Source organism: Salvia hispanica, chromosome 4 (assembly GCF_023119035.1).
Source record: "Salvia hispanica cultivar TCC Black 2014 chromosome 4, UniMelb_Shisp_WGS_1.0, whole genome shotgun sequence".
Classification (NCBI taxonomy): Eukaryota; Viridiplantae; Streptophyta; class Magnoliopsida; order Lamiales; family Lamiaceae; genus Salvia; species Salvia hispanica.
The window spans coordinates 31,203,713-31,228,892 of record NC_062968.1 but is presented as its reverse complement, the minus strand read 5'-3'; the positions used below and the strand labels follow the sequence as shown (position 1 = coordinate 31,228,892).

Genomic DNA, 25,180 nt, shown 5'->3' with positions numbered 1-25,180 from the left:
ACTAAGATTAACCACAATCACCTTCTACCATATCACTATGACTAACCGCAGCCTGCCATATCACTAGGACTAACCACAACCCAGTAATAGTCTAGCACTAGGACTAATCGACACCCTAACCAATATAACAAATCCATAAATACAATTAATTCATTTTAATTGTTAGTGTGCATCAAATATTAAAAAATGAAGTGCAATGAGTTGTAAATATATAGTATAAATAAAAAAAATCGGCTAACCGATCGGTGTCCGCGCAATAGCGGACTAGCGATCGGCTAACGGTGTTAGGTCGCGGATGAGCGCTCGTCCTACTTCGGGATGTCTGTCCCGTTAGCATAACACAATAGTGGACGTCCCCACGCCCTAACCACTAGTCCTATCTTTAGTCCTAGTTTTAGAGCATCCGCAATAGCGGACTAACGGTAGGACTAGCGGTTAGGGCGTGCGGACGTCCACTATTGGAGTAGGCTAACCGGTGACGGACGAACGGGTAGGACTAGCGCTAGTCCGTGAGCGAATGACGTTAGCCGATCGCTCGTCCGCTATTGTGGTGACGCGATCGGCAAATGGATTTTTCATTTAAAAAAAATCCTCTAAATATACGTCCCGTTGCACTTCATTTCATTCGCACCATTTGAATCGTTGTTTTTTTTGTTGAATTGTAATATGTTACCCCCTCTGTCTCCCATAATTTGTCACTATTTGGTCCGACACGGGTTTTAAGAAATGTAATAGAAAGTAGGTTGAAAAAGTTAGTGGCATGTGGGTCCTACTTTCATATATTAGTTTTATAATAAAATGTAAGTGAGAATGAGTTAGTGGAATATAGGGTTCACTACAAAAAATAGTAAAAGTGAAATGTGACAAATTTTTAGGGACATGAAAATGGAAATAAGTGACAAATTTTTAGGAACGGATGGATTAATTTTTTAATTTAATGAAATTATTATTGCACTTTTTCTGCGTCCATGTCGAATTTTTAATTCAATATTTGTGAATTTGTTATTGGCTAGAGTGTCGGCTAATCCTAATGCTAGATTGTTATTGTGTTGTGGTTAGTCCTAGTACTGTGGCGTGCTGTTAGTTAGTCCTAGTGATGTGACAGGAGGTGTTTGTGGATAGTCCTAGTACTATGCTGTTGGTTAGTCCACACTATTACCGATGTTGTTATACTAGTATTAGAATCTTGGTGTAGCCCTGGCCCAGTTACGGTGAGGCCCGGCTCGTTCAAGTCCATGGATCCTAAAAGTGGACCCGACCCGATTACTGTAAAATCGAATCACTAAACCCTAGCAAGACTTACGTAAGAGCACATTTCTTCATGACAACTCAAACCGGAAAAAGAAAAGACAGAGAAAACGAGAAGATGGAAGTTGAATCTGTTGCAGCGGCACAAGTAGTTGCAGCTGAAGAGAGAGAGGAGAGCCACCGCGTCATATGCCAGCTCACGGACCCGGAAGGAACGCCGCTCGGGTCGCCAATTTTCCTTCCGGAAACTGCTGGCCCTAAGGAACTCCAGCAGCTCGTCAATCAACTCCTCAACAACGTATAATTTTCATCTCTTAACCCTCTAATTGAAGAATATATGTTTCGATTTTGTTTTGGATGCTTGTGAATTGTGAACTGGCTTAGGTAGAACTATCTTGGGCCGACTGTAGGAAGCTGGAGCTCTTCTGATTGAGTTCAATTTTGCATCTTGTTTTATAGTTATATGAATTACTGTCAACTTAGTGTTGGTGGTTCAGTGTTTGTGCTCATTTGTAAGTACACTTAGGAATTCAATTTTGGACAATCGTCGTTAGTAATTAAAGAAAATTTAAACTTAGAAAGTTCGTTCTTCGACATCTTGGATCACATCCCCGTTTTCTTTTTTTTTTGCGTTTTAGTTATCATAACATGTGTCTTGGTTCACTACTTTTGATTTAGGGGTGTGAATTCGTCTAGGCTTGGTCAGATTCTTTAGGCTTCTGTAATTGTTCAGGAAACGGGTTAACACAAATATAACTTGGAACATACTGCGGTTCGTACAAGAGAACCTGTTTTGTCTTATATAGTGGTGATGCTGGAGTGTTGGTGGTTGCTTTTTTGAGGCTCATTTGTACAATATTCATAGAGAAATCTAGAAATGAACTACTTATATAATTGGCCATTAGGATTCCTACTATATATGTTCACCGTTCATTTTCTTTTTTTCCTAAACAAGCCAACACATTTTATTTTTGGGGGTGCTGATGCCGACTCCAGTGCTTCCTGTTAGTTTTGCATGCAAACATATTATGAATGATTGTCATAATAATGGTAAACTCAAATTTAAGTCATAAAAAATCATGTCTTGGCACAAGAATTCCCTGCATTTCATACTGTGGCGGAGGGGGAGAAAAATTCTTGTGCCTTATGTATACCAATACATGTATAATATTGGTTCAAACTTCAAACTATAGTAAATGTTATTGTAGTACTACATGTTAAAATTATGTAGACACATTATGGACCTGCACCAGTTGGTAGGATCCAATTTGATGAGGAAATGTTTGGTTCTCTCAGGAGGAAAAATTGCCTTATGCCTTTTATGTGTCAGACCATGAGCTTGCAGTGCAGCTTGGATCATACCTTCAAAAGAATAAAGGCAATTTACTAATTCTATTAATCAGTATATTGCTCCTGATCTTTCTTTTTACTCCTATATCAAACACAAATGCTGAGATTTTGAGTGAATAATTGTGCAGTTTCCGTGGAGAAGGTCATTACAATAGTTTACCAGCCCCAGGCAGTATTTCGAATACGTCCAGTGACTCGATGTTCTTCAACTATTGCTGGTAAGAAAATTGTTTTATTCTCTTCATGTGCTAATGCCAATTAAAAGTGCAATTTGTTTCATTCTTATTTGCATGCTTGTCAATGCCATGGTTAGGATTTATTCTAAAATAGTATACTTGGGTTATAATCATACTCATGATCACTGCCCAGCTTATTCTACACTCTATTTATTTTCCCTATACCTCTAGAATTTCCAAAATCATTTCTTGAAGTAGTATATAAAATACTACTCTTTGCAATATCGTGACTAGGTATCACAAATGAATAATGCTTTCTTCCATAAACCTTCTCTATTCTCTATTGATTTTTATTTACCTTTGGGCTTTATTTATGCTTATTGTTCTGTAGATGAAACATGAATAACTGGGCAGTCAATCAGTCATTATATTTTTGAACTTATTAACTTTACCCAACACTAGCAGCTTATATGTTAGGAGATCTAATCAAGTAGTCTCATTTTTCAGTACAAGGATAATAACAAGTACAAGAATAAACACTTCTCTTAATTCTCATATTACCTAGTGTTGTTTAACTGGTTAAGGAATCTCTCCGCCAAAGGCCAAAACTAGCTCAAAGACATTGTCTGATTCTAGATTTTTGTGTTTAATATGTACATACATATTATATACTCCATAAGTTAGGTTTGATATCATTTTATTCTGATTGTTCTTGGCCAAAGCAAAAGGCCCCAGGTGTCTTTTGACATTAAATTATTCTGGTTGAATGAATATAATTTCAAAACTGTTCAGTTTGCTGACTGTTAGATTTTTTTTCTCTTTTATAATTGAGAGTCTTCTCTGCACTACTTGACCTCGATTAACTGAGTGTTTTAATTTATCTCAACTTGATTGGGATGAAGTTTGCTTGGATTCAGATGGTAATTTTTTTGTATAAATCTGGTTGATTTATTTTAGGTCATACTGAAGCGGTGCTTTCTGTTGCCTTTAGCCCGGATGGACGCCATTTGGCTAGTGGATCAGGTGATACGACTGTTCGTATGTGGGATTTGAATACACAGACACCATTATTTACATGTAAAGGTTAGAATCTCTTTTTTATTGTTTGAGCAGCATGTTTCTGATGGGTGAATCAGATTATTATAATTCATAAGTTTTTAAACTTTATCTCTGCTTTATGCTTTACCAGTTTGCTTGTGTGACTAATTTGGTTATAGGTGTTGAAATCACCCAAGAAAGAAATACCTGTACCATTGGTTTTTTGTATTCAGTTTACTTGTATGAGAGGCATATAAAAGATTCAAACTATACATACAATATCAGAAGTTAGACTCCTTTTAGTAACTCTGATTGTCTATATCTTTCATTGCATAATATGGTCTTAAAAAGTGTACTCATTTTTGAACTATGATGATCTTTGAATGAGCTCCTTTGCTTGATTGTTATGTAAGTTCTTCCATTAAAAAATATGGAACTCAACTGTATGTTATTACCAAATGGTTGTGCCTCTAATGTTAATTTTGTTTTGTTGCGCTATTTTGTGTTTATGATGTCACAAGTAATTTCTCCTAATTTATTTTTCATTTGATATTTTTCTATAATTAAGTGGTGATATATTATGATAATATACTTTCTCTGTCTTCCCCCTTCAGGACACAAGAACTGGGTTCTTTGTATTGCATGGTCACCAGATGGTAAGTATCTTGTAAGTGGAAGCAAGGCTGGAGAACTGATATGCTGGGACCCACAGACGAGCAAATCATTGGGAAATCCACTTATGGTAAGTGTAACAACTAGGGTCTATCATGATTGAGTTCCTTCCTTGTTGATCTGATTATATTTCTGGATTAACTCAGGAATATATTGTATTCATTCATTCTGTCAACCATCTTAGAGTTGAATGTATTGTAGAGCATGTTGACTGCACAGATTGTGATCTGTTTTGCTCTTTGTAGGTGCTCTATAGGAAGACAGCATATACTAGAATACATTTAAAACCATGCATTAAGACATTAACATGGCATACCTGGTCTATGTTTAAGTATGTATTATGATTGGCGTAGCCTAGTGGCACTCAAGATATGACCATATATTTTTGATGAAAGGTAATGCATGCATACTCAACAATCAACATTGTGTTTCCCCGTCCTGTATAGTCATCTCCTAATGTCATTGATATGTATAATAAGCATCAACTTTTAACATCGCCATTAGTTATTTTTGGAATCTCTTGATTACGCATGTTCACATTTTTTCTCTGAAGTTTGTTAGCTATCAGAACTGCAGACTCTGTACTTGATGGTATATGTATCACAATGCTGTTGTTATTTTCATGGGACTGACTAGACATATTGCAAAATCTTTTTCTGGATATACCAAAAAGACATTAGGCATCGACACTTGTCATGTTATTACTTTTCTTGAAAAAATTACTTAAATGACATTGATCATGTCTTAGGGGCACAAGAAATGGATAACTGGAATTTCATGGGAGCCAGTGCATCTTAGTGCTCCATGCCGCCGCTTTGTCAGTGCAAGTAAAGATGGCGATGCAAGGATATGGGATGTTGCTTTGAAAAAATGTATTATATGCCTGACTGGACATACACTGGCCATAACCTGTGTGAAATGGGGAGGCGATGGATTCATATATACTGGGTATGTTTCAGTTTCTACTCTGAATCTAATCCTCCAAAACTAAAATTTTTAATTTATGATTCCAACTCTTATTTTCTTGGAAATGTTGGAGCAACTCGTTTGGCTATATTATATGTTGCAATCTGGGTAGCAAATATCCTGGACATATAGTTATTTGCTACCAAATGTGAGGCCATTTACTCAATTAGAATATCGTGCATAAAGAACCTTTTTTCTGCAAGTGACATTCAAAATGGCTCAACAAGTTTTTCTTTCTTGCTACAGTTTCATTTCAGACAAACTTTCAGGAACTTGGAAGTGTTTTTTTGACTTCAAAATCCAAATTATCTGTAATTTTTTTCTTGAAAGGGAGTTTACTTGGTAGGGATTGGGGTAGTTACTGTAAATTTTTTGGCAATGTAAATTATAAAAGGTAAAAAAAGTTGATTTCTTTTTCACATTTGTTGCAGATCTCAGGATTGCACAATTAAAATCTGGGAGACTTCACAAGGAAAGCTAATTAGGGAATTGAAGGTATTCATCCTATATGGATCAGCAATCTTTTCTTCGTCTGACCCCCATGATCCCATCCTATTTTAGCAGCATCTGCTAAGCAGCGTCTTTTCCCCGTCCGATATCAACTGTTCATATACACTGATCTGGAGCTTGGGCGGCTTGTTATATTTGTAGTACTATATGCTAATGTTGTGTTAGGTGAAGTGAAAGATAAGATTATGTTGTCTTAGGCAATGTGTTTATATTCTACCTTTGTGGTTACTAATATGCTTCTGTTTACTCTTAAATCCAATTGTATTCTGCTTCAAAACATTGTGCCAACTGTCAATAGAAAGTTGTACAGAACTGTTCTCTTCCAGGATCAGTTTTAGGAGGGTTTTCTGTAAAATGTTACTCCATCCGTCCCATAAAAATAGACTATTGTTACCATTTTGGTCCATCCCATGAAAAAAAGACACTTCTAGTTTTGGTAACTTTTTTTCTCTAATGAGGCGGGCCTCATTCCCAACTAACAATACGCTATTTGCTATCCCTCTCCTACTTTACCAATTTTGTATTAAAACATGTGCCATCCCGAAATGGTTATTTTTATAGTGCAAGGTGCTTGGGAGAATTTTGTGTTACTACTTTCAACTCATTGCATTCTTTGTTTTCCTATACTCAAGTTGCTCGTCTTTCCCATGTTTTGCAGGGCCATGGGCATTGGGTGAATTCATTGGCACTGAGTACTGAGTATGTTCTCCGAACTGGTGCCTTTGATCACACTGGTAAACAGTATTCATCTCCAGAGGAAATGAAGCAGGTGGTTTGATTAATCTTTTAAAGTTCTCTATCTCCTTCCAGTTTTTTTCCCTTCATAATCAATGATTGTAGCTTATGCACCTCCTTTTTGTCGATACAGCTTCTTATTGATTCATCAAAGTGATTTAACCATATAATAAAGTTGTGGATATGAGATCTATTATTCAGTTTCTCTTACCCTTGCCACATGCTTGATTTTGATTATTTTTTATGATTTTGTATTTTGGATTTTTAGTTGGAAGGACTTACAGTTGAATTAAGGTGGTATTTAGACCTTTTTAGGCTGTGAGAATGAGGGAGTTAATAATTGGACTAATGTATTATATCTGAGTTTTCATTCAGAGTAATGAATGCTATCTAATGTATGCACATCTTAATAAGTGAAATTGCAGATTATGCGTCTCTTTGTGTAATATGTGTGAGGTTTACATTTCTACTGTATTTGAAACCAAGCCTACTTAAATTGTTTACCAGGTTGCTTTGGAAAGATATAATAAGATGAGGGGAGCTGCTCCTGAAAGATTGGTGTCAGGTTCAGATGACTTTACCATGTTTCTATGGGAACCTGCTGCCAGTAAACACCCCAAAAATCGCATGACTGGTCATCAACAGGTACTAGATTGTGATCGTCTCACTTTGTTCAAGTTTTTTTCAATGTTAGCTCTATATTTGGATAAAATCAAACCTCAGTTCAGATGATTTCTTCTGGATTAATTACTTTATATCTTCCAAACAAATGTTAATATTGTTTTTACCAAGTTAATTGAAGAGCCAATGCATGTGCAAATGATAACCAGGAAAAGAACTGTCTATTGATGACATTGGAAATAATTTGCTACCATTTATATTACATATAATTTATAATTACTGTCCGTAGCAAAACTTCTACATGTAATTCTCAAGTTTAATCAAACCCCAAAGTCAAACATCTTCTTGTGAAGTATTGCCTTTCTGTCAACTCCTTGTGTTCCAATATGCTCATCTAACAAAGCTGGTGCATAGAAAATATTTAACCCGGGTTTTCTTCTCTACCTCTCTTTACTCGATAGATGCAGTAACTTTGCTAAAACTGTGGTTTACCTTCTCTGTATATGTCCAGACCCTTTAACCTTATTAATGATCATTGCTGACCCATAAATCTACAAAGAATACACAGACATTTAGAGGTCCTTTGTTGAATACCATTGCCTATTTTTCCACTATAATTTATGCAGCTGTGTATTGGTGCTAAATTTGTAAATATGGTTCCTGTAATTTGTTTAGTTTGCAGAAATTGTGATTATGCATATCCATCAGTTTATTTGCTTGCCGTACCTCCTCTCTGTAGTTCACTTTCTCTCTCTCTCTCTGCTATTTGCATTCTCACTTTATGCTTCATCTTTATCCATTTATTAATTTTCACTGGCAAGTTCATTATATTAATTGAATTAGAACATTCCTTTTCACTGACCTCGTATTATAATTTGATCTCCTGTAGCTTGTAAATCATGTTTACTTTTCTCCTGATGGGCAATGGATCGCAAGTGCCTCCTTTGATAAATCAGTCAAATTATGGAATGGAGTAACTGGAAGTTTTGTGGCTGCCTTCCGTGGTCATGTTGGGCCTGTTTATCAAATAAGGTTGGAATTTTGAAAAAAAAAATTAAATAGATGCATCTAGTCTGTAGATATATATAATCGAAATGTTTTCCTGCAGCTGGTCAGCTGATAGTAGACTGCTTCTGAGTGGAAGCAAAGACTCAACTCTTAAGGTAACTGTGCCTTTCAATAAATGAATCTGCTCTGAAATAATTTTGATTTTGTAAGTGAATGTGCTCATGCTGGGTTGCAAGATAATGTATGTTCAAGCTATGAATGGTGTAATAAAGGTTTAAATGGTGCATATAGTAAGAACTAGTGTGGAAGATATGATGCGTATTTTCATGCCTACCTTGAGTCTATTTGCGATAAATAGTCCCTCTGTAAATAGTGTTTGCCACCACCAACGATTGGGTTGTGCATTCGATTATTGACATGAAAACCTGTAATCAGGTTTGGGATATTCGTACACAGAAGCTGAAACAAGATCTTCCAGGACATGCAGATGAAGTAAGCTCTCTTGTGTGCCGCCCTCTGTTGAATCTTTTTGTGGGATCTTCAACTAACCCTTTTGATTGCAGGTGTTTGCAGTTGACTGGAGTCCAGATGGTGAGAAAGTAGCATCTGGTGGTAAGGATAAGGTTCTGAAGCTATGGATGGGCTAGGCATCACCATTATAGATTGCGTTTTAGCCAGAACTTGAATCGCTGTTGCATGCATCATATAAATCTAGCGGTGATCAAAATTCACCGCCACAACAGTTTTGCAAATGTGCAGAGCATCTTCTTCTGGCCACTTTGGGTATGTGTTATAAGATGAGGTGGTGGCTGCTATCAAAGCTGCATATTTACATTTGTCATTTTTTCCCTCGATGGAGGTTTCTTGAGTTATTACGAAGTTATAGGTTAAATTGTGATCACATGATGATTTTTTACCTTGACTTTAATTTTGTAGTGTACAACTTTACATTATCTGTACAATATTCATTTGTTCACTTAGCCCTCCGAGTTACAGTTTTTAGGGATATTTAATAGAGCTTTTGTTGGTTTTACATTATTTAATGTTGTATTTTTCGAATGCTTGTTTTCTTCAAGACTCGTAAACTTGAGTTAGCATATTTTTTTGACTTTAGCTATTAAATGGATAATGGCGATAAGTATGTGAATTTGTGTTAATTTCAATTTACTTATAACGGTCAAATGGATTATGTTTTAAAGAATATGAGAGGTATAAGATTCGAACTAAAAGAAAACAGTAAGATTCTTATTCAGTTTTCTTTCTGAATATCTTAATTTCACTTTAATGTTCATTTGAAATCATATATCCTTATCTCTTTTGTTCTTCGTATAAAAATTACTAGATGCTTTTTTTATTCAATTTAATTGAGACATTCCGAAAAAATATACTCTACTTAGTTGGGTCACTTTAAATTTTTTATTATCATTAATTTACTATTCAATAAAAATAATATTGACAAGAGTGATTGAAACAGCACATGTAGAGTTTTTTTCTTGGACTCTTATTTGCTAGAGAAAGATGGAGTACAATCTGTGGTTTCAACTAAAGAAAATAAAGAGTTTAATTAATACTTTATGTCACAATCTTATGTACGACATTATCAAAATAATTCCTACTTCTAAAATAGAGGTAAATATGTTTTTATCTTTGAAAATGACACATGAAAAATATACACAAGTCTTTGACATGCTGTGTAATCAATATGATGCCAGAAACTGAATGTGAGAGTACTGTACTCCATTTACTATAAAAATTTAAAAGATTAGATGTAAAGTTGATCTTTTACATGGATTTGAAAATAATGTATTAAAACATTGAGATAGATGTAGTGTTATATAGAGCCACCACCCTTGTAGATCAAATCATTTTAGTTCATTTTATAAAATTTAGATTTTAAATACATGAATGCCATTTTTAGATACATGAATGCCATTTTAGAAAGTTTAGTTTATTTAGAAAATCCAATTTTTAAAGCGAGGAATTCATTTCATGGTCGTTTTAATTCATCTACGATTTATTTAAACTGAAATATAACATAAACTAAACTATAACGATCTATTTTAAAGTGGAACAAAATGCCCTTAAAATGACGTTCGTGTTTCCAAAATATGTTCAATCTCATTTATTTTTTTTCCAATTTAGTGTAGTTGAAATTTGATATCTTGTAGTTATTGTTTTAAATTTGATTAAATTTAAATCAGAGATAAAATTATTTAAAGTTTTTAAAATAATTTGATTAATTTATTGTCAGAGATAAAGATTAGTAGAGTACTATATAATTAAAAAAATACGATAGTAGAAATAAAAATCATGAAGAAGATAGGTACTAGTATAAGATAGTAATCAACATACAAAAATGAATTTACTTGGAAAACATATTTTATACACCGATTCCACGCAATCACCACCCTACTTCTCCAATAGATATCCTTCCTCCACACTTGTACCAAATTAGGGGAAATTTTAAATTTTATTATTCTTTGGAGCTGAACCGATTGCTTGATATCCGCTGTTGAAGAAAACTGAACTTCTTCAGATATTTATTTGCTTCAGGTGATATTCGCCTATAATCAACCCTATATTTGGTTGTTTGGAGGTAAAAACTCGATTTTCTACTTATTCATCTGGACTTTTAAGAACTCCGCAGAATTATGCCTTGTTGAACTTGTTTAAGATTACTGTAGCATTTAATTTTCCGGTTTCGTATTTTTTCTATTTGGATTCTGGGTTTTCTTGGGAGTTTCGTGTACTTTTAGCTGTCCTTTTGCGTGAGAAACTAGACATATAAACTAAGGAATTAAATTCTGTTCAGGATTTCTTGGTTGGCGTATTTGCATTACTATTTGGTGCTAAAGGTTTGACCTTTTCTGTTAATGATGATTCCTGTAACAGTTTTTTTCCTATTAACTCATGTTTCATTGGATATATCTAGCTGCAATTAGTTTCTTGCTGGACACGAGGAACCCTAAATATTTCTTGTATTCTTTTATTTGGAATGATTGTTACTGTCTCGGTGAATTTAGGGGCTGGTGACTGGTGTTGGGGAGTATCAGAACATTCTGCAGCTTGAATTTTTACTTATTGCGTCTCATTTACTTTATTTCAGTAGTGCCCTTGTTTTTTTCACCAATTATGCTCGACGTGATTCTGCTGGTTCAATTGCATAATGGATGTTGAATTGTTGATTTGATAGAACTTTACTAGAAGAATATTTCACATACAAGTTTCTTTAGATTTTATTTAAGATAAATGGAAAAATTGTAGTTCTGAAAGAAGATATGAACTTTTTGTTTCAAGTTTGTTAGACTGTATCACTTCTGAAACTTGAATTGCTCCCTTCTTTGCAAATTAGAGTATCTTGTAGATTAGTGTATTTCTTATTTTGTGTCCAGTTACTTAATCCAGTCAAAATTGTATGGTAATTTGTATTCTGAAATCTCTTATCATAGTTATTGTTTCTTTTGTTAAATCTCAGGATCATCACAAGAAGCTGCGAGTTTCTACTCTCAAATCTTAAATTCCTTCCGGTGCAGACAATTATATCACCTGGTTTCCAATGCAGTCAATTTGATTATTTTCAAGGTGGCATATCTGTTACTTATACGATATTGTGTATTCTTTCTATATTCTACAACTATTTATGTCATAAAAATAACCTAGTATATTATTGTTCTTATTAGTGAATATATGTATATATTGCTGGTACATATTTGTCACTTCACAATTTGAGATATTATGTCTTACTGTTTACATAGATGTAAAACACCAGATATTTTAACCGTGCTTCAACTGATGTTAGTGTTGATCCTATTATCAGATGCAGGATGTCATGACCTTCTAAATAATGTATCTAGACATGTATACCTTTCTTATAAGTTTGTACATATGGGATTCTTTTCAAGGGCCTTATCATGTGGAGTTGAAAGAAAAAGAGTCGGTGAAAACCATACCTGTTACTAGAGTAGAAGAATATTACTATGTACTTAATAGTCTTACATTAACCAGAAAGTGTCAAGACACTGGGTTATCTTTCCCCGACACAGATTCTACATCTTGAACTCATATGTGGCTAATGGAGTTGTTGGTGTTATGGAAGAAGGTTTCATATGTTAGGTGCTTTTGCAGTATGTGTTATATGTGATAGGCTTTTCCTGTCCTAGAATATGCTCCATTAATGTTCTGCCATGTTGTCTGCTGTATTAATTCATTACTCTTTTGGTCTTTCAGCATAATGATCTGATTAAGGCACACTGTTTTTGCATGCATTCAGTGTGTGTGAGTGATGTTCAGTGGGCAAAAAGGATTTCATGCTCTCAATATCTTCAAGTGGAGACAGGCTAGTGCATCGTTACTGACTACTGGGTTGCTTGATGATGTACCACATGAAATCGAGTTGTCTGATTATCATAGAGCACCGAGCCCTGGTAGTGAGAGCCCATCTGGGCTTCTCGATGGGGAGACCTTGAATGTCGAGCCAATTGATGATCTGGATCTGTTCTTTGAGAGGATTTACACCTATTACTGTGAGAAAGGCCTTTGGTGCATTATCATCAAGTGGATGGTTGAGCTTCTTAGCTTGGCCTTCACTATATGCTTTTCTGGTTTCTTTCTGCTATATGTTGATTGGAATGGCCTACGCAATGCAAAATGTGGCATGGATGCAGTGGAATCCGGTATCAAACCTTGCGACCTCTATGAGGAAGCTTTACATAAGCATCCATTGACTCCTTTCACTCTTTCCAAAGCTATAATTGTAGGATATTTGGGGATATTTTCCATCTACTGTATATTCTGCTTTTTGAGGTTCTTTGCGCAGTTGAAGGAGACTCTTAAGATCCGTTGGTTTTACTACAATAGGTAATTATAAATCACGTGTACCTTATAAGGTTAAAAGCCATGTAAACTCTTAAATACTACTCCCTCTGTCCGCGAAATGTTATCCACATTTGACTCGCTGCGGGTTTTAAGAAATGTGAAGAGAGTGAGTGGAATGTGGGTTCCACATTTATAAATTAGTTTTATAATAGAATGTGAGTGTAATGAGTTGGTGATAAGTGGGTTCCATTTACCCAAAATGGAAAAAAGCAAAATGGACAACATTTCGTGGACGGGCCGAAATGGAAAAAATGGACAACATTTCATGGACGGAGGGAGTATGTAGCTTTGTTATAACTTATTCAAACTGTTAAAAGTATTACTGAACTTCTTGAAATGAGGATGCTCTATTGGGTGCTTAATTAATGTCTTTGCAGCCTCCATGTGACAGACAATGAAATACAGACAATGCCATGGTCGTTGATTCTTGAAAAGGTTGTTCAAGTACAGCGGACACAGCAGCTATGTGTGGTCAAGGATCTTTCTATGCATGATGTGGTGATGAGATTGATGAGGAAGGAGAATTATTTGATTGGCATGCTAAATAAAGGAGTACTTGCTTTTCCTATATCGCAGTGGCTCCCTGGTTCTTGCGCAACTGGAACTGTTGGTACAGATGGTGTCAAACTTCGTCTAGTGCTGCCAAAGACTCTTGAATGGACCTTAAATTGGTGCATTCTCCAGAGCATGTTTGACAGGTAATTTAATGCTTACTATTGTGAGAAAACAACCTATTGCAAGAATATGAATGATAATATGGCCGTCCTCCCCATCTGCACCAGTTGGACAAAATAGATACCATAAGGCTCACACGTGAAATTTTACGTACCATTAATGATTTTGCTCATTTATTCAATGTTGCTTTCTTGGTTCTCCTGATCAAAAAGTAATTCATGAAATTTTCCTTTGTCCCCCTTTTGTGATGACTGACTTCTTGTCTTTCTCTGTTTTCAACAGAAACCTTTGTTTGTGATGTCCTTTCCATGATCCTAAAAGATTGAAATATGCTTGTCCTTCTATACCTTTTGAAGCTAGACTTTTGTATTGGTAGGCTTTGCTCTCATCTAATTTACACATGCTCATTCGTATGCTTTTTTTCACCGCAGGAACTTCCGTGTTAGAAGTGACTTTGTCTCTGATCCAAATACATTGAGGAAAAGGCTTATGATAGTTGGCTTTGCTCTGCTTCTTCTATCTCCATTCCTTGTTATTTTCATGCTCGTATATCTCTTCTTGAGGCATGCTGAACAGTTTTACAACCATCCAAGTACAGCATCATCGAGGAGATGGTCAAATCTCTCTAAGTGGATATTCAGGGAATTCAATGAGGTATTTACGTAAACTTGATCCTGGATTTTGAGTCTTTGACCTCAGAATTATGTCTAGTTGTGGTCCAATAGATTGAGTCTTATTTGAAGATGCATGATAATGAATTTTAAGTATTTACTCTTTAAACTGTATTCCATCTTCAATTTATTTTTATTGCCATGGCTTCTCCATTGTCGGCATTAATTTGGGTTATCATCTTTCGTTTCCAGGTTGATCATTTGTTTAAGCACCGGATAAACAGCAGCATTGTGCATGCTTCTGATTACCTAAAACAATTTCCTTCACCTATCTTAACTATTGTGGCAAAGTTCATATCATTTGTTTCTGGTGGCTTTGCTGCTGTGCTCATAATAATTGCGTTCTTAGAGGAATCTCTCCTGGAAGGCCATGTAATGCTTTCAACCTTTACACTAAGGCTAGATCGACGGGATTCTTGAACTCTTCTTTTAGTAATAGCCTCTGATTCAATCTTGCAGATATTTGGGCGAAACTTATTCTGGTATGCTGCAGTTTTTGGAACTATAACTGCTATAAGCCGTGCTGCAATGATGGATGAGCTTCTTGTCCTTGATCCACATGGGGCAATGTCCCTGGTTGTCGAACATACGCATTATATGCCAAAAAGATGGCGCGTGAAAGAGAACACTGAGACAGTGCGGCTCGAGTTTGAGACTCTTTTTCAGGTATCATATGTTATGCATGTTGATGTGACTGCAGTGTGCTTTGCAATTATAATTTGTAAAAGGTTTTCCCAGGATTCAGAATGTCAAATGTATGGCTCTAGATGCTTCAAAATAATAATTCTTAGATCAGTTGAGCTAGTTTGGACAAGAATCTATATGACCTGCCAATCATTTATCTGTTGTGTAGATGTTTCTACTTTCAATAAACCTTTTCTATGAGAAATCCCTATCACCACCATTGAGAATTTTGTTGGTTAGATTCTGTGCCCAAAATAATTGGCTGTTGAAGGGTTCATTGTATAGACAAGGAACACTTATGTCTTAATCTACGGTGTAGGCTGATCGAATTAGTTTTCTTGGTACAGTACACAGGAATGATGCTGTTGGAGGAGATGGCCTCAATCTTTCTCACACCGTATCTACTTATGTTTGTTGTCCCTAAGGTATGTAATTTCGCCATGTTCTCATCCATCTATTTCGGTTTCAAAAGGTATTCCTCAAAATACCATTTGTTTGATTTTGCAGCGGGTGGATGATATCTTAAACTTCATCAAAGATTTCACTGTGGACGTTGAAGGCGTGGGCCACGTATGTAGGTAAGTATTGTTCATTGCAATTTATCTTGATAAGCAACAAACGCTTCATTACTGCTTATCCGGATGTTGTTTTTGTTTTATTGGTGGACAAGAACTCATTAGCGTGTCATACTTGGTCGCAGATTTAGCCTCTTCGATTTTAGAAATCATGGAAACAAAAGATATGGTTCACCGTTTGACTCTACTCGTGATCAGAGGAGTTCCCAGGGGAAAATGGAAAAGTCATTCTTGAGGTATCACTACTATCTGTACCACATGTATACTTTGTGTTTTATTTCCCTTGCACATCACCGTGTCAAGTTCCGTATGCAGCTTTCAGATTGCATATCCGTCATGGGATCCTAATGATGATGGGAAGCAGTTCCTCGCGTCGTTGAAAATGTTCAGAGATCAAAAGCTGAGAGGTCAAGGGACAGCAATCTCTCAGACAACATCCGGAATGGCGCATCAGAATCCAAAATTCAGAGGCTTTGGCGCGGGTGAACGGAACGCCATGTTATCGAGGGAAATGCCTTTCAACAATATGGGGAACTTCCACCAGTTGGACTCGATGTGGCTGATAGATGCTGAGCAGAAGAATTTTCCCTACATTCTGGAGTGGTATTACACCTCGCACAATCATGACAGAGACAGAGACGCAGATAACTCGAGAGAGAGACCGCCGAGAAGCTACGACCACGATGAGGAGAACCCGCCTGCTCAATGGATGCCGCCCCACTTGACCAACAACTCTTCCAAATACAATGACGAAAACTGGGACAACAGCCTGTTTGAGGATCGCACACAGAGCCATCTAGAAGCTTCCACATCGGTCCCCCTCTTCCAAGAAAGTTTGCTGCGGCAGCAGCATCATGAGTCCAACGACATGCAGCACCCTGGCAGGAGCCACTGGTGGGCCAGGACACGGCCACAAGGCCCGGGTCAGGAGACGAGCTTTCTTGAGCCTCCGAACTTCTTCCACGAAGCTTCCACATCGGTTCCCCTCTTCCAAGAAAGTGTGCAGCAGCAGCAGCAGCATCATGAGTCCAGCGACATGCAACACCCTGGCAGGAGCCACTGGTGGGCGCGGACACAGCCAAAAGGCCCGGGTCAGGAGACGAGCTTTCTTGAGCCTCCGAACTTCTTCCAAGAAGCTTCCAATGATGACCTTGACAACTACTCAGACGAGAGAAGTGATGAGGGACATCAGCTGGAGTTGGGAAACTCGAGAGGACTGTCGAGGACGTTCGTCATGGAAGATTTAGATGGAGGGAATTTCAGTCTTCCGTTTGTCGACATATACAAGGACCCGTCAGAAGATTCCGGACCAGGGTGATTAGGTTTCTTTGGTTTGAAACGATTGGAACATGTTAGAGCCTACCTTGAATCCAAAATCTCAAAATTCTTTCTTGTAAATAAAGAAAGTGTACAGACATTGGAATCTAAAGCTTGGTTTTCCCTCTGCTTGATTCTCAAGGTGAGGGGGAATGAATGCTCTAATCATTCTCGTACAATAAATATATATGCTATTTAGTAGCCAATTGAGGGGTGTTGAGATGACCTTATTGCCATCCTCAAATTTTGGTAATTGATGGTTTATTTTAAATTTAGTGGTTTAGTAACTGAGTTTTCAAAAAGAATGCGAATGTATGTTCGAATATTAAACTGTTTAGACTATATGATAAAGACGGATTTGCAAACAAAGGTAATAGTATTCGATTGATAGACAAACATGAAGTCAAAATAAAAGTAAAATAATTGAATACCAGCAAGATCATATATCCAAATGAAGCTCTAGTGTAAAAGGTAAATGAGAACCAAGAGCAGTGCAAGCAAAGTATATAAGCTGCATAACTCGGCCAAACCCACACACACATCACATATCCTAAGGCAACGCAACTTAACCTTTTCATTTATTTACAACACAACCCACTTTGTCATACTGCAGCCGGGCTGCTCAAACCCATGTTGCTCCTATGGATAGGGACGGTGTCTAAACTACAAGCATAGAGCGCTAGCTGGATCACTCTTTGCTGCTCTTTTCAGCACTCTCTTCCTGATGACCTGACTTGTTGGACCTGGTGCTGCCTGCTATAGAGTTATCTGTAGTTTCATTCGTGCTGCCGGCTATGGAATTATCTGTAGTTTCATTCGTGTTTCCTGCTATGGTGTTATCTGCAGTTTCATTCGCGTCGTCAGGTCCCAACGTGGATTTAGTAGTATTGGAGTCGCCAGAAAGATCTTCTGCACTCTGGTCCTTTGCCTCTCCAGATTCCAGGGCTGCTACGAGCTCACTATGTCTGGAAACAACATTTTGAAGCTCCTCATGGAGGTTGAGAGCATCGAAAAGCATCACTTCATCATCAGATGTGCTCTCTATGATTCTCTGAACAATGGGAAGAGACTGCTTGCAATTCTCCAACATACTAATTGTTAGATCATCCTGCGTGGAACATCGCACTGATCATCAGAGACATGTTACCACAATGTTAAGCTGTAAATTAAAATTTAAGAAGAGATATGTGATGGCTTCATAGGCTATCTAACTAACAATCAATCGCATAGGCAAACCTAAAGCAGAAACACCAAGTTATAGGACATAAATAACATTCCTCTAAAAAAAGAATAAAAATAACCTTGATGGGTTTCGGTTCAGTGTCAGAGTTCAAAATGCTGGAGAGAATATCAAGACTGTTCCGAGCCACAAGAAGATGCTCCTTTTTCTCTTCATTAGACTGGAAACCATACGTAATGAAACTGGGAACTTCTTCATTTGCTGCACTTGAGTTGGGAATGGATTGTCTCTCAGAAGGTGCTAGTTGCTGTTCACCAAGATAAGACTCCAAGTTGCGTTGGTCTGAGGGAAAACTTTCTTCCTGTGCCGGGGGAGGAAATTCTCTGGATTTCAAGTTCTGAAAAAATGAAGTAAATTAGATCTCGAAAGAATTTAAACATTTCATACAAGCTAAACATGAATCTACCTAAGAAATAGACACGAAAAAAAGCACCTCAAGTCAAGGCCACCTGCTCTTTTAAATTTCAAACACAATTACCGAAGTAGAAACATATGTGAACAAAAATTTAAAGACAGATAGAAGATCATATATGCATACAGAACCCAAGGCATAGAAGGATGTGGAATCTTTGAAGAGAAGATGAACAAAAGAACTACCAAGTTATCCTTGACCGATGCTTTATTCTAAAAGTCCACAACCAAGGCATACACCTAGTTCCTCCAGTTTCTTAACACTACCAAACAACAACCCTAAGGCAGCCTCATTTTAATTCAAGCACCATATGATGTTCTGCCTTTCTCACGTGACTGAAATGTAGCTTCACTGCTCAAGGAACTTCTTGTCTTCTAAGAGAAGCACACCCACTTCTTCAGCTTTTCGGTTTGTTACAGGAATTATTTTCTTTCCTGAATGATAGTAAGAATGCAGAGATGCCTATGCTCAGAGAACTAGATATGTGGTTGTCACTACATGACCGATTCATATAGTGTCTAGGAGCTTGAAGCTAACAGCTTATTAGCTTATAACCGCAATGAGACAAGCTGAATTAGCTTAATGTCTAAATCCAAACAAGAAAAAAGTTCAATCTCACTTGAGCTTGAGCGGGCATAAAACTCAAACCAACATTCAACATGGATACGATTTCCAATAGAAACAAGCAATGTGCATCTTAGCTTCTCAAACAGTTAACACAACACAAGCATATGAAGACATATTCCAAAGTAATGCAGCTCCAAGAAGGCAATAATCATCCAGGCATCTTAAACAATAATGATCCAATGTAAGGAACGAAGCAACAAATCAATCATCCGACTGAAATGAATAACTAAATAGAGTAATTTGGGTAACCTAACCTCTGATTTTCATCTTTCCCCAATAAATTGAAAAACAAACCTAATCTAGAAATAGAAAGAGAGATAGTTAAGCTGACCATATACGTCTGACGGAAGACGGGCAAGTAATCGAGATCGTTGGACTCGCCCCAGCCCCTAATCAGCTGCAGCGCCCTCACCCTAACGCCGTGGTCCGTCCTTGGATCCTCAATTAGCCTGACCATATCATCGAGCACCTTCTCCGACGCCACCTCGGAGAAGACCTTCTCGCAATTGGAGGCGCAGGTCTCGAGCAGGTCGAGGCTGAGCAGCTGCGTGGGAGGGCTGCGGGCGGCGGCGAGCTTCTTCTTAATGGCCCTGACGATCTCGGTGCCGTCGTACTCGGTGCGGCTGATCATGGCGCAAATGCGGAGGTTGAGGCCCCAATTAGGCTCCGGCAGAGTCTCGGCGGTGGCCTCGTCGACGGCCTTGGACTCCGGCGTGGGGGTTTGGAGGATTTCCTTCATCTTGGAACTGATGGTGCGGCCCATCTGCGCGCTGCTGGTCTTTATGCGCTCGCCGAGGGAGGAAGAGGCCAGCTTGAGTTTGGATAAATCGAGTTTCTCCATGGATCACGGCGGAGGAGGGAGGAAATCGGCGGCGGCGTTGAATTGAATTGATTGATGTAATGAGTGAGATACGCGTCGTTGGCGATAAAGGCTTTACTGATATTTTTAGAGAAGGAACATCTTTTTTAGTTCACGAACTTTGCCAAAGTATCATTTTAGGGGCGTGAACTTTGAAAATATCATTTCAAGTCTATCAACTATGGGTTAATATCATTTGAAGTACTTTTTTACTTTTCTAAGTTTTATAGAACGAAAATACCTTCCATAACTTAAAAGGTTATATATTTTTAATAAACTTATCATATACTCATATTTTTTATAAATATCTTTACAATATATTTTTGATGAATTTTCTAAATATAATTTGACCTTCAATATTATCATTTAATTATGTGACATGCAAGTAAAATTATTTTTCTTCAATTTTTTATATTAAAGAATTTTAAAATAGAATAAAGAACTTTTCTTCAATAATAAAAAATTAAATAAGGATCTTTTCTTACATGTCACAAAATTAAGTGATAATATTGAAGGTCAAATTATATTTACAAAATTTATCAAAAATATATAGTAAAGATATTTATAAAAAAATATGAGTATAGGATAAATTTATTAAAAATATATACCCTTTAAGTTATCGAGGGTATTTTCGTCCTATAAAACTTGGAAGTAGTAAAAAAGTACTTCAAATGATATTAACCCATAGTTGATGGACCTGAAATGATATTTTCAAAGTTTACGGACCTAAAATGATACTTTGGCAAAGTTTGTGGACCAAAAAATATGTTCCCTCATTTTTATATGCTTAAAATTCAATTACTTGCACCAGTCCACGCTACCAAAATCCTATTTAAATAATTACAAATGTACGACAAATTTCATATAATTGAAATGGGAATGATGTTTTTATCTGATTTCTAAAGGGGAAATCACATACTCCTACTATAGTTATTCATTTTGATATTAGATTTAAATTTCACCCATGATCAAATTGTCTTAATCCATGATCATTAATCCTATATTACTCCACCAATCCCCTGTTAATTATCTACTTTTATATTTTTTATCATAAATAATAATAGACTCTACATTAATCATATATTACTCTATATTACCCTAACTCATTTCACTCACGTTTTATTATAAAACTAAAACTAAAATTAATATAAAAGTGAGACTCATATTTCTTTAATTTTTTCAATACAATTTCCTTTATAATTTAGAGTATTTTTTAAAATTCTTGCCGAAATTAAAGTGAACAATTAATAGGGGTGGAGGGATTAGTAATCACCCCCTAGCCATGGATTACTCAATACGTGATTCAAAAATGATGACACTCTATGATAAATTTGTCATAAAATGAGAAAATAAAAATATGATAGAGTAAGTGATACAATTTGAAAGTCGAAAAGAAGAATACTCCCTCCGTCCTAAAATAATATGCACTTTTTTCTTTTTAGTCTGTCCCATAAAAATATGCACTTTCTAATTTTAAAAAAAAAATCTCTATGAGGTGAAACTCATTTTTCACTAACAATACTTTAATTAGTTTTTCTCTCTACCTCTCTCTTACTTTATCAATTTTTCATTAAAACTCGTGTCGCATCCAAAGTACATATTCTTTGGGGATGAGGGAGTATTAGATTAGATCAGATTCAATTGAGAGCAAATATGTACTACTATGATTTTGATGTTAATTTAAAAATAGATAATTATACTACTCCATCAATTCAACAAAATTTGTCACGTGTTGATGCGACATAAATTTTTCAAAGATAATGGAAAGTGTGTTGAAAAAAAGAGTCGAATGTGAGTGTTACCTTTATACTCCATTACTTTAAATTAAAATGTGAGTGAGAATAGTTAATTTAATGTGTAGTCAACTGCCAAAAATAGTAAAAATAAAATATACTAAGAGTCCGTTTGGTATACGGAATTGGAATTGAATTTGAATTAGAAAATAAAGAATTGAATTTGAATCCTTAGTTCGGTAAAATGATGCTCCATCCATCTCGGTTAAGATGATACGTTTCCTTTTTAGTTTGTCCCAACTAAGATGACACATTTGCTCTTTATGAAACTTTCTCTCTCCAACTAATACACCCAACCACTTTTTCTCACTCCTATTAAAATATTCATCTTTCTTTCTCTCTCTATTTTAATATTTACACAGTTATACCCACATTTTCTCTCTCCAATAAAACATTTTAACCAATAACTCCTAAAATTACGCGCCGGCCAAAAAATGTATTCCCTTCGTCCCACAAAAGATGCCACACTTTCATTTTTAGTTTGTCCCACAAAAGATGACACATTTCCCTTTTTGGAAAAAGTTATCTCTCACATGAATATAAAAATTATATTTTCTCTCTCCATTTAACACACAAAACAAAACCTCCTAAAATCTCATGTCGTCCCACAAGTGTGACATCTTTTGTGGGACAGATGGAGTATCATCTTAGCCATGACGGAGGGAGTCATTGATAAGAATGTGAATTCAAAAAAATTATGTAGTGTGTCTATGACGGTATGTGTACGTATGTTGGCAGGTGTATGTGTGGGCTGGTGCGTGTGGGGAGGGGGGGGCTGGTGCGTGTATGTGCAGGGGTGTGTGTGTGTGCAGGAATGTGCAGGGGTGTGTGTGTGTATGTGTATGTGTATGTGCAGGGGTGTGTGCGCGCGTGTGTGTACGTGTATGCGCAGGGTGTGTGCATGTATGTGTGTATGTGCAGGGGTGTGTGCGCGTGTGTGTGTGTGCATGTGGGTGTGTGTATGTGCAGGTGGGTGTGTGCATGTGCAGGGGTGATGGGTGTGTGTGTATGTGCAGAGGTGTGTGTGCGCGCGCGCGCGTATGTGTGTGTGCAGGTGTGTGTTCGTGTGCGTGTGTGTGAAAATGAAATTTTATTATTACTTGAAATTCCAAGTACTTTTTATATAGTAGAATTGAGAGGAATTGAAATTATAGTTCAATTCCAAATCCAAATATTTTGTGGTACCGAACATTAGATTTGGAATTGGAAACTCCAATTCCAATTCTGCATGCTCAATTCCGTGATATCGAACGAAGCCTAATGGAAATGAAAATACGTAACAAACTTTCTTTGGGAAGGGATCTGATGGGGTTTGGTGCCCCTTGCAAAGCGAAAGACTTGTACAAAACAAATAAATCAGATAAGGATCTATTTGACCGATTATGCGATTAATCAATTCACATGTTAAATAGATAATTGCATGCTAGAACACAAATAATTCATGCTTAGAAAATATAAATACTAAACATGATTTCTACGGTTTAGAGTTACCGATTTTGATTCTCCAAAGAATCGTCGATTGCTCGCGCCTTCTCCGCGTGATGATCTTCAATACTAGACCACGAATCTTCTCTCTGGTTCCCGAACAGTATCTCGATATCAGGGTGGACTGATCTTATCAAAATACTAGGGCTCAAATAGAGAAGACAGAAAATTCCTCACGGAGGAGGAGCTGAAATTCTCACTGAGGAGAAAATAAAAGAAAAAATATTGTCCCTTCTTTGAAAGGCACGGACGCTATTTTTCATAATGAATAATCAAATCTTCTGTCTCCTTTATTCTCCTATTTATATTAAGTTCTTTTTGGGTCCATACAAGGATCTATGGAAGGTTTTGGATATGGGCTCACCCCATTTAGTTTTTTACTAATTAAATTGAACCCACAATTTAATACAAGCTTATATTGGAATATTACGAGCAACCACTACAGAAGTAATATTGACCTCCCCATCCAAATCCGGGTTTCCGTTATTTATATTATTTATTTCCCGCGCTTAAGATATAAATGTCCATTAATTAATTAATGTCTGCTATGGACTTAATTAATTAACATCTTATTAATTCCAAGAGTAGACTTAGCAGGAAATACTTATTTATTATTCATAGAGTAATAAAACTCCAACTGACCAGTTTTCCGAATAATAAAACCTTGTTCGAGCTCATCTTGAGGACATCATCAAACGAGACTCACCTCGCGCACAATTCAACATAATAGCAATCCTAGCACCGCTAGATATTAATCACCACTACCCAATATATCGGGATTATTGGGTTGCGAAAAACCCGCATCATTTGATAAGTCAAAGTAGTGCATAATCAATACCGTATGCTCAATGCTAACATATGTAGATTAAGAAATACTAGTATTTATCAAGACCTCGCCTTTCAGTAGATAGCATAAAGACACGTCTTGCTGTTAGATCCGTTCAGTGCTATACCACACCAATGTCATCTTATTTCAGTAAGGCTTAGAAATATGCGGACTTACATTGCAACCTTTCACGATAGGTAGCCAAGACTATCTAGGTTGTGAAATTCTTCTTTCTCTTTTGCAAAGCATTGCATAGAACTGACCGTGTTACCTTAAAGTGGACGTCGCCCACAACCGGTCTACTAAGCAAAAGACTTAGACTTTGTTTACTTCTTATGCATTTAAATGTTTATAAAACATCTTCTAAATGCACAAACAAACACAATGTAATAATATACTGATTCTATTCGTGCGAAACTGCTCGAATAATACTGAATCGGGTTAAAAGTGGATTGTAGAGTTTTCCGTATACAAACAAGATTCTATTCACGCAAAACTTGCTCGAAACATGCTTTTCAATGTACCAAACCTAACCGGATCACCTATAACAAACCCTAAAACACATTCACAACAAAATTAAATAAACACTCATAACAAAATAAAATAATCTTATAAACATGAACAATTTTAGTAAGTGATGGTAGGTTATTTTATTTTGTTGTGAATGTGTTTTAGGATTTGTTCTAGGGTTTGTTGTAGGTGATCCTTTCGACTTTATAGGATGGATAGAATAATAGTAGTAGTAATGGGCTTTTAAGAAAAAATTTAATGGGCTTTTGATCGAAGGTGAATTCCAATAGGCCCAAATATCCTTTCA

General features: G+C 36.5%; 3 protein-coding genes across 7 annotated transcripts; 2 read left to right on the top strand and 1 right to left on the bottom strand.

Annotated features, from left to right (window-relative positions):
* Nucleotides 1-1,319: 1,319 nt before the first annotated feature.
* On the top strand, nucleotides 1,320-9,304 carry LOC125224164 (notchless protein homolog). Its single transcript, XM_048127523.1, has 13 exons — nucleotides 1,320-1,546; nucleotides 2,545-2,626; nucleotides 2,727-2,816; nucleotides 3,732-3,857; nucleotides 4,427-4,554; nucleotides 5,233-5,432; nucleotides 5,882-5,945; nucleotides 6,619-6,729; nucleotides 7,203-7,340; nucleotides 8,206-8,348; nucleotides 8,425-8,479; nucleotides 8,760-8,816; nucleotides 8,888-9,304. The coding sequence occupies exons 1-13, from the start codon at nucleotides 1,322-1,324 to the stop codon at nucleotides 8,969-8,971; spliced, it is 1,503 nt and encodes a 500-aa protein (XP_047983480.1). The 5' UTR covers nucleotides 1,320-1,321; the 3' UTR covers nucleotides 8,972-9,304.
* A 1,414-nt stretch (nucleotides 9,305-10,718) lies between these two features.
* LOC125223621 (autophagy-related protein 9-like) lies at nucleotides 10,719-17,327 on the top strand. Of its 5 annotated transcripts, none has more exons than XM_048126843.1 (12): nucleotides 10,719-10,920; nucleotides 11,137-11,179; nucleotides 11,800-11,906; nucleotides 12,595-13,181; nucleotides 13,577-13,897; nucleotides 14,306-14,528; nucleotides 14,738-14,917; nucleotides 15,005-15,211; nucleotides 15,577-15,654; nucleotides 15,737-15,807; nucleotides 15,930-16,040; nucleotides 16,108-17,327. In XM_048126843.1, the coding sequence occupies exons 4-12, from the start codon at nucleotides 12,607-12,609 to the stop codon at nucleotides 17,120-17,122; spliced, it is 2,781 nt and encodes a 926-aa protein (XP_047982800.1). In that variant the 5' UTR covers nucleotides 10,719-10,920; nucleotides 11,137-11,179; nucleotides 11,800-11,906; nucleotides 12,595-12,606; the 3' UTR covers nucleotides 17,123-17,327. The 5 variants fall into 5 exon arrangements, with proteins under 5 accessions (XP_047982800.1, XP_047982798.1, XP_047982799.1 ...); XM_048126841.1 differs by having other exon boundaries at nucleotides 12,552-13,181; XM_048126842.1 differs by lacking the exon at nucleotides 11,137-11,179.
* Nucleotides 17,328-17,524: 197 nt separating this feature from the next.
* LOC125223623 (TOM1-like protein 2) lies at nucleotides 17,525-20,319 on the bottom strand. Its single transcript, XM_048126845.1, has 3 exons — nucleotides 19,732-20,319; nucleotides 18,423-18,698; nucleotides 17,525-18,229 (listed from the first exon to the last, which is right to left on the bottom strand). Exons 1-3 carry the CDS (start codon nucleotides 20,239-20,241, stop codon nucleotides 17,810-17,812), a joined length of 1,206 nt encoding a protein of 401 aa, XP_047982802.1. The 5' UTR covers nucleotides 20,242-20,319; the 3' UTR covers nucleotides 17,525-17,809.
* Nucleotides 20,320-25,180: the final 4,861 nt, after the last annotated feature.

Coding starts and splice junctions, on each gene's coding strand:
- LOC125224164 (XM_048127523.1), top strand. CDS start 1,322: ATGACAACTCAAACCGGAAAAAGAAAAGACAGAGAAAACGAGAAGATG. Junction 1,547..2,544: donor TCAATCAACTCCTCAACAAC/GTATAATTTTCA, acceptor TGGTTCTCTCAG/GAGGAAAAATTGCCTTATGC. Junction 2,627..2,726: donor ATACCTTCAAAAGAATAAAG/GCAATTTACTAA, acceptor ATAATTGTGCAG/TTTCCGTGGAGAAGGTCATT.
- LOC125223621 (XM_048126842.1), top strand. CDS start 12,607: ATGTTCAGTGGGCAAAAAGGATTTCATGCTCTCAATATCTTCAAGTGG. Junction 14,529..14,737: donor TATTCAGGGAATTCAATGAG/GTATTTACGTAA, acceptor TTTCGTTTCCAG/GTTGATCATTTGTTTAAGCA. Junction 15,655..15,736: donor TTATGTTTGTTGTCCCTAAG/GTATGTAATTTC, acceptor TTGATTTTGCAG/CGGGTGGATGATATCTTAAA.
- LOC125223623 (XM_048126845.1), bottom strand. CDS start 20,241: ATGGAGAAACTCGATTTATCCAAACTCAAGCTGGCCTCTTCCTCCCTC. Junction 18,699..19,731: donor TCTTCCGTCAGACGTATATG/GTCAGCTTAACT, acceptor TCATTTTTTCAG/AACTTGAAATCCAGAGAATT. Junction 18,230..18,422: donor CTGAACCGAAACCCATCAAG/GTTATTTTTATT, acceptor TGTTCCACGCAG/GATGATCTAACAATTAGTAT.